Raw genomic sequence first — 9378 nt, 5'->3', positions numbered from 1 at the left:
CGTACAAATAAGAATTATAGCATTTAGATAGTGTGTAATACAAATGTGTAACATATTTGAGAGTTACAATTTCAATAACAAATTTGTAACTCTCAAATATTGTCCACTATTGTGTAGATTTGTTGTTACATAATATTGATTTGAATTTTTCAAAGCCATAAGTGAAATGGTTGTTGGAGACTTGGTTTTAACACAAATAATGTGTTTGGGGGGCTACAAAATCAATTGGGAGTTGTTTGGAATACCGTTTGAAAAATAGCACAAAAGTTTTTGTTGAAAATGAGCTGTGGCCGCGACCACTTTTTTTTCTGGCCGCGGCCTGTGGAATAGAGGCTCACGGTTGCGGCCAGTGAGGCTGACAGCCTAAGCTAATTTTCCTTTTCAATTTTGAACGGTTCCAACAGCTCATTTAACTATCAAAACTCATTTAACTCTCAAAACTAATTTTTAATTCCATAAACATCAAATTAAACATTGGTAACTGTCATAGGGTTGATGGAATTTGAAATTAAAAGGGTGTCTCAAAACTCTATAAATAGGAGTCTATTGCTCACTTGTAAGACACAATATTTTTCGATCTACTAGAGCACTTGACTAGAAAATACCTAGAGGCTTGATTATTCTACAGAACTATTTCTAAATTGTGAAAGTTCATTTAGTGCTTGAGTTATGGGGAAATAAAATTTTGGACAAATGTTGCAAACCTTGTTCAAGTTGGTAATCATCAATGCTCTTCACTTTGGTGGTGTGAGTGAGAGTGTTATTTCTTTTTGTTCTTGTTATTCCTTTTCTACAATTGCTTTTCATCTTATTCTTCTTTTTCTATTTACTTGTATTTCTTGTTTAGAATTGTAATATTTTTATTTCTTTTGTTTCAAACACTATTACTTTATTTGTATATTTTGTTTAGAGTTGTATTTCTCTATTCTCTTCTTCTACTTCTCTTATTTTATTTGTAATTTCGGTCGTAGAGTTGTAATCTTATTTAATCAATCTTTATTTATTAATTATTTTTAAAGTTGTAATAGTTCATATATTTCCATTGACACAACATATTATTTCCTAACATACAACAGGTTTTTGAACATAATATCATGTTATTATACCGAGTATTAGAAAGATATTTAAACTGCCTTTTACACCGTGATAATCAATTTTATCAAGTTGATCCTACTAGTTGAATTTTTTTATATATGTGTATAATTTGTGTTTTTATCTTGATAAAAAAATGTTACAAAGTACCTAGTCACACGACAACATATATTTTTTATACAATAGATCCACGGTCATTATGGTCTTTTGATTATTATTTAGAGTTCTTGAGCATTGAATGGTGGTTCAAGAATAGAGTTGGTAGTGGTAATAAATGAAAAACGATGTCTAACACGTAAGAAAAACTTAATGATCTGGTGTAGTGCAAGCAACACATGGCATTATTATGCCGGTCTTTATGCTGTAGCAGTGGGTTTTGTAAAGGGATGTTTTTAGGAGAGAATCTATTAGGCTTATATTGGCATATTCTCACCAACAAGCAAACATTCTAATATACTCATGAAACCAAAAAAAAAAACAAGTGGTCAATTCGATTAAAAATGAAACGAAGATAAACAACACAAAAAATAAGATTGGCTACTTTTTTTTTTCTTTTTTCTTGAGGGAGATGGCACCACTACAAATAGGACCAGTCATGTGACCAACCAACCCAAATCCGCAGGAGTATTCAATTTTCATGACCACAAAGTGATGATGATACTAAGAGGCTTGCACATCTAAAGCCAAATTTTCTCAGTTACAATATTAGTAGAAAATAAGGTTATTGTACATTGATTGATCTGATGAGCTAAAGAAATCCCAACAAATTCTTCATCATCTTCTGCAGGGTGTTTCTTTTGAATCTTGACATACTAAAAAATGACTACCTACTCTAAGTAACTCCGCATCATTTTGATCCCTGGCTGCAGATCATCATACACCAAGGTAGTTTGGCTTAAATTAATGCCATGGAAAAAAGACTAACAGTAGAGCTTCTACCATGGGCTTTTTTTATCACAAAATTTAAAAATTTCAATATCATACACTTTGGCTTCCTGGTTAAAACAACCCCAGCTTTTCCAGCAGAGCAGGAAGCTTCAGAAATCATCTGTATCATCATCCCTAATTATAGTATTTTCCCTATTGTCAAAGCCTGAACCAGGGGCAACCTCATTTAAGTCACCCGGGGCAACCTCATTAAGGTCACCAGTGGCAATCTCATTTAGGTCAAGAAAACGCCTTTTCTGTTGTATACCTTCCACTTCCTCTTGACCTGGGCTATTTGACTTTTCAGGAGGTGGGGTTTGAGGTTTTTCTACTATCTCGGGGTAACCTTCAACAGGCTCAACAGTCTTTATTTCTTGCTCATCATCATTGCCAACATCATTGTCATCATCATTGCCATCAGACTCTTGAGTTCCCATTGAAAAATCACCGTTCTCACTTGGTTCTGAGGGTTCATCTGATGTATTTGATTTTTCACACTTCATAGAATCAGCTTCTGATTCAGACACTTCGTACTGTCGGTAATTGATTCGGTTTCTGGTGGCCCTTTTACTTCGTCTTAGACCTGCCTGAAGGTCATCAACAGACCTCAACTTAACTTCCCTCCTGGTACGACCTGGCAATTTCTTAAATTTTTGGGGCTCGTCACTATCCTCACTAATACTTAAAGAATCTTCCTCTTCCTCCTCTTCCTCCTCTTCAGGATTTTCTTCCTCAAAACGATACTCATCATCTCCTTCAGAGCTACTGGACAATTTCCTCTTCTGTTTACGCTGCCTCAAATACTCTTCATCATATATAGCCTCTCCCATTATGTCATCATCGCTATCAAACTCTGCATCATTATCAGAAACTGCTTCTACAAAATCTTTCTCAGAATAGCGTTGAGGCCTCTGTCTTCGCCGATTGCTGCATGTCAAGATGAAAAGTTAATTAACTTGACTTTTCATTGAGAATTACAATTTTTTTTTTGGTTAAAAAAAAAAAGTGAACCTTCTATCCATTAGATCAGATTTACTATCTTCATCAGCATCATCATAATCAGGTGATTTGGGAGACAGAGCACTAAAACCAACATGATGAGAGGAATGCGAAGGACCGCTCCATTTACCATTAGTAGACACATCAGGTTTTACCATTCCTTCCCTTTTGTATAAAGGTTCTGGGGATGGATGCTTTCGCCTGACAAGGAATAATAAATATCAAAGACAACACTAAGGTCAGTCAAAGAAGATTCTGTATAAATAGAGTTGGTGAGACAAATCAAAAGGTGATCACATTCATACTTGGTAATCTTGATTGCCTCATTGATGGACCGATCATAATCATCTGCAACAACATTTGAGAACAATCAGATCATACATCCATTAAACACAAGACATCAGATCAAATACAGATAATTGTACGAGAAAAAAAAAACAGAAAATTTTAAGGTGGAGACAAGTCAGCTAGTCTTTTGAACAGAAATTGGCAAGGAAGAAATTTCTTAAGTTGCTCATAAGCAACCTTGCAGAGAAAATTCATGTATTCCTCCTGGAAGAAAATACTCTTCTGGATATGAGGATGAACAACATGATACTCATGTCTTTTAACAAAAGACAGAAGCAAGTCAAAAAAATATTTTCTTCCACTGGCTTTTAGCCCAAAAAAATTGGAGTTAGATTTCATATCCATGAAAAAAGAAGATGGGATAATTCACTCTGTCACAAACATTGCACATATTTATATAACTCAAAATTTAAACTAAAATCTTATCAAAAAATTCACATCAGAAGGTGATAAATATGGTATCAGGGGGACAAATAAAGCAGCCAGCTTAAACCATTTGGCCTTACCAAAAGTATATGTGACAGGTTTTCTATCTCGAAGGGAGCGCCCTGGAGCAAGCCCATCCATATTGTAAAAATTATCAAGAAGGAGAGCTTGTCTGTGCTGCTTCTTCAGTAACCTCTCTTTCCTCTGTACAAACAAAATCAACAATATTTTATCACCCCCCACAATAACAGAAAAAATAACATAAAATCATTGCAGCAATAAAAGTAAACTAAAGATTGCAATAGGGAATAGGGATAATTGATCACGGTAAATAAAACAATGATAATAACAAAGCAATATGTCCATCTCAGAAAACAGTTTTAGGTACCTTATGAACCCTTTCAACCTCAGGAAGCATGTCTATCTTTAACTTTTTCCCTAGTGAAGCCTCTGTTCTATTATTACTTGAGAAGAGTTTCTCCTGTGAGATCATACAATGAGCTTAGAATTAGAAAGAACAGCAACAACAGGTTGCAACAAGAGCAGATCATTCTTAGCAACTTACAGAAACATCTTGGAATTCATCGAAATTGGTTGCAACTGTTTCCCACTGGTATGATGCATTGAGAGGGACTTGAGAGCCCTTTGCTTTCGCTTTCTTCACTTCAAATTTTCTTATCTCCCTGTAAAGTCTGTGACCAACCATTTCATCATCTTCATACCTGTAGCAACAAACATGAGAACCCAGTATAGTATGCAAGACTCAGACCAACCAATATGTGGGAGACCATTTACAAACAATTCAAGGTTTTCCAGTATAAGTGTAAAACCAACACCGATGTCTAAGCTCACAGAGAAAACAAATGGAAACCACATATTTTATAGGTTTGTTGAAAAGTCTTAGATTACCAGTATGAAATTCCATGAGAGTCACCCCCAACGCGTTCTTTACGAAACGTTGCAAGTGGAATACCATGTTTAATTGAATGGTCAATATAGTTCCTGATGTCATCTTGCTGCAAAACATCACCCACATTCAATCTAACTGAACATACACCAAAATAAATGCAGTAAAAAAGATTTGCACAAAATTCAAAATAAACTTGGTAACTGTAAAGTATGATTATAGGCTTAAAAGGAAATAATGGAGACTTAGATATGTGGTCATGATCCCATATATATACATAATATATATACACATACATAATCAAAATTAGAAAGCACACTAAATGGAAACGTAAACTCATAACTGCATGACCTTTTCAACAAACTCACTATCTAGTTGAAAACACATCAAACAAACAAATACAAATGTACAGAGTCATGGTCAAAAGTAAAATTTAAAAAAAAAATAAGAGGAAGTTTTATGTGTATTACACTTTCACGAGTGTATCACATTTCATTGAATTTTCAAAAGAGTTTGGTATCGAACACTACCCCTCAGTTTGGTGGTTGACTTTTTCTTTTCTTTTTTTCCCTTTAGGAGGTGGTGGTGGTGAAGGTGATGGATCAGAATTTTTTTTTACCATATAACAGCAATGATTTACATAGAATAAGCTTGGTAGTAGAGAAGTCAGTGTATCAATCAAATTACAGAACATATTTTCTTTTAAAAAAATGGCTACTTTGCATCAGCAGCAAGAACTCACTCGTGCAAACCTAAAAAAAATTCAAATCACAAGCAACTATTGTTGTGATTTCTTGAAAGATAACCCTTGAGAAATTTCAAAAAAAAATCAAATATAATATAATATAATATAATAATATTACCATTAACAACATGTCAACATGAATTGACTGTAATTAATTAGAATAGTACAGTTCAAATAAAAAAGAACGCTGCACTGCATGAGCTGCCCCAACCCACATGTACAAAATTAAGAGATTTAAAAAAATCCAAAATCACAAGCAAGTACTGTTTCCATTTTTTGAAAGATATCCCTAGACATACATCAAAAAGAATTTGAACAGTTTAATATCACTCATTAACAGCATGAATTGAGTAAATGAATTTATAATTGGTTAGAACAGCACTGTCCAAGTAGAGATGACATAAAAAGTCAAAGTAAATGAAGAGAAACAAAATGATTTACATGAGACATATTAACAAATCTCAAAAAAAAAAAATAGATGCAAGAACATGAAATCTTCACGAGTAATCAAATTATATTAAGAGTAAAGTGCACATATGAAATATGCACATTAAAGTTCTCTTATTAATGGAAATACCTCCACGCGAATGTCACAAAGTGCTTTTAAGATGACCACACGAACTCCAGGATCAAGTGTTTTATATAGTTCAATCTCAGCCCTAGAAAATTACCAGTACCAAACACATTAGACAAATATACATAAATATATATATATCATACAGGAAAGTAACCCAATATTTATGACTACTAACCCATGTGAAGCAACGATGGGAAGATCCCCATCTGCAACCTGTAAATCGATGCTTAGTCTAATTACGTTTTGCACAATAAAAAACTTGATGATATCAAATCACAGTATTGACAAAAATTAGTAAACGGGGTGCAATTACCCAATGCCACCAGTCCCTCAACTTTCTGCACAAAACAGTAACCCAAGTATCACGTGTAAGTGCCATTCGTGTAACAGGAGGTATCGCCTGAAGAAAAATAAATACAAGTTATGGGGAAAGCCAGTGTTTTCAGCAGCATAAGATAGTATACTAAAACCAAATCACTAATCGCAGCAGTGTGAGCATTAACAGATTCCTTTTTTCCGGTGCCCACCAAAAAATATATAATAATTTGGCACAACTGTCAAATGTATATGATCTAAACTTAAGAAGTGACCCAAAAAACTAGAAACTCATGCCACATTTAAGGGTTGCGATGCGTGGATTATGAGTAAGAATATGAATAAAATAGATCTTGGTAATGAAAGTGAATTGGGAGAGACACTGTAACTTTCCACAAATAAAGGAGCTTTGATGCTAATGCAAAGATGAAGACTTCTTAATTTGAAACCAAAGTACACTAACTGTAAAACACTAGTAAGCAGTTTTCAAGTTAAAAAGAGCTTTCTTTCCACTTAAATCGCTTCTGTAATGTAGTTCAGAGTCTCACACTTCAATTTAAAAAACGAAACTTTGCAGCATTGAAACTTCAAAGATATATACTTGTCCGTTTTTTCTTGCATTAAACTCCAATGAGGACTAAAACGGCATTGGCAAAGATGAAAACAAGGTTAAAGAGTTGCACATTCATCAAAAGAAGCCATTTTCATCAAGACAAACTTCAATGATGTTTAACTGAAACAAAAAGGCTTAATTCAAAGTTGAAAACACACAAAAAAAAGTACCAACCTTTAAGAGAGGGATGTGAATATCACTGAGAGTGTCATTGGGATTAAGCAAAGCCGTCTCAAACTCCTCAGCTGAGAACTCAACCGAAATATTCAAAAGGGGTCTAAAAACCTGCAATGAAAGACACCAAAAACTTAAGCCCTAAAAGAACGCAGACATAAACCCCCGAAAGATCGAACACTTCACAGAACCCTCACATGCAAGAAATTGAGTACGGACGCAAACTCCCACATCGAACGTAGAGTCCACCGCGGAAATTGCGCCGGCGGAGGAGGTTCCACTAATGGTGTCACGATCTTACTGCTACTGCATTGTTGCTGATACTGCGGCGACTCATCGCCCCCAGCCTGCTTCCTATCCTCCTCCTCTTCCTTCTTCTTCTTCTTCAAAGCCTTCAGCCTCCGCTGCTCCGCAGCCGGCTGAGACGCCGCGTAGAGTCTCGCGGCGGTGCGTATGGTGCACGCGCGAGAGGGGCGGTTGCTCCTGGAGAGGGGAGGTCCTGAGGCCGGAGCTACGGCCGTGGTTGTAGTGGTGTCGTTTTGGGTCGCCGGAGTGCCGTTTTGGGGCTTGGACTGGTCGGAGGAAGGGTCGCCGGAGATCGGAGAAGGGGAAGCTTCGCGGGACATGGTTGTAGGGAGATCGAGAGGGTTTACGGCTAGTTAAGGTGGGATTACACGTAGGGGATCACCATAGGTTTGCATTGGAAGAAAAAAGAGGGCAAATCAAGCCAGAGAGGGATTGAGGAAAACAGAGAGAGAAAGAGAGTTGGGAAGGTTTTTCCTTTTTTTATTTTTTTTATTTATTTTTATTTATTTATTTATTTATTTTTGGGTATGAGAGAGGGGCTTCTCGGCCTTGTGATAAATGTTTTGATTTTATTTTCATATATATATATATATATATTAATAATTTCAAAATTGAGAAAGAAGAAGGGTATGGTGGAGAAGGACCAACAACTTTCTGAAGCAACCTTTCATAACCTATGATTCACACCTAAGTATATATAGGTTCGAAGAAGAAAATGTTTTTCTTATGGAGCTGAATTTATTGCCACTATTACGAATTTGAAAGGAGGAAGAAAAGTGAGAAAATAAGAATTTATTTAATGAGTAATTTATCATTTTATTTTATTTTTAATTTGTTGTGTTTAATGAAATTTTAGGAAAACCACTTGAGCTTGTTAGTATTAAAAAATTATCGTATTTTATTAGTTCATCAATATAATTTATCAAATTATCAATTTAATCTATTAACTTAATTTATCCATTTACCAACATAACTGTTTATCGCTTGGTTTGTTAGTTATTAATACGTTTGGAGAATTTATTTTGGTTATTAATACTTATTATGAGTAATGAAAAATTAAAGATATTCTTTAATATTTTTTATAATTTAATTACAAAAATCACCTACAAAATTTTATTTACAAATATACATTGTCACCTCATCAAAAAAATTACCGAATTTTAAAAATAATATACCTGAATTTGAAACTTTCTCAAAATTACGTTTTTCTAGATTTAAAAAAAAGTAACATTTTGGTTATTTAAAATGTTAATAAGTTAAAAATTTTATTTTTATAGCATATTATTTTATATACATTTTGATTATCTCCAATACTTATTTTTTTTTTTTTAAATTTATCTTAAGACACTAATTAGCCATTTTAAAGTTATATTATGGCATCTTGTTACTTAAAATACTTTTACGTTACCGATTAGTCATTTTTTATAAACTAATGAATTATAATAAAATATAGGGTTTTTTTTATAAATACAGAAATATAAAAAGTTTAATTCATTTTTACGGTGTTTTAATAATTACTGCATATATTCATAATCTAAAATTTTTAATTCAAAATTACGACTTCCTTTTCTCAAAGACGACAACTGAATTGCAGCAACTTGAGCTTCGATCTTCAACAACAAATTGCTCCGTCAAATCTAAATTTCCATAGCAACCAAATTCAAATTGGAATTAAAAAAAAAATCAACAAAATCTGAGATCTAATACCAAACGTGATTATGCTCCTCTACTCCAGCCGAGACCAAAGCTCTCCTCCACAGCAACCATGGGTATTCTCCTCCATAGCAATCGTGGGTATTCCAGCCAGAGCAGTTAAAGAGAACGAGATCCAACAAAAAAATGCAAATAAAAGAAAACTGAAATTGCACAAATCAATCAATATGAGAAACAATGGGTATTCTGTAATCTTTAATTTAATTTTGTTTTAGTTTTTCTTTTCTTTTTTAATT

At 34.1% G+C, this 9378-nt stretch overlaps 1 protein-coding gene across 1 annotated transcript; it reads right to left on the bottom strand.

The window, feature by feature from the left end:
- Window positions 1-1604: 1604 nt before the first annotated feature.
- On the bottom strand, window positions 1605-7994 carry LOC133830396 (DDT domain-containing protein DDR4). Its single transcript, XM_062260370.1, has 12 exons — window positions 7321-7994; window positions 7124-7234; window positions 6335-6421; window positions 6197-6234; window positions 6022-6103; window positions 4702-4808; window positions 4358-4514; window positions 4181-4273; window positions 3873-3996; window positions 3324-3366; window positions 3031-3219; window positions 1605-2946 (listed from the first exon to the last, which is right to left on the bottom strand). Exons 1-12 carry the CDS (start codon window positions 7747-7749, stop codon window positions 2130-2132), a joined length of 2277 nt encoding a protein of 758 aa, XP_062116354.1. The 5' UTR covers window positions 7750-7994; the 3' UTR covers window positions 1605-2129.
- Window positions 7995-9378: the final 1384 nt, after the last annotated feature.

The sequence above is a fragment of the Humulus lupulus genome, chromosome 4 (assembly GCF_963169125.1).
Source record: "Humulus lupulus chromosome 4, drHumLupu1.1, whole genome shotgun sequence".
NCBI lineage: Eukaryota > Viridiplantae > Streptophyta > Magnoliopsida > Rosales > Cannabaceae > Humulus > Humulus lupulus.
The sequence above is the reverse complement of the archived record's forward strand: the minus strand, read 5'-3'. Positions and strand labels throughout refer to the sequence as shown.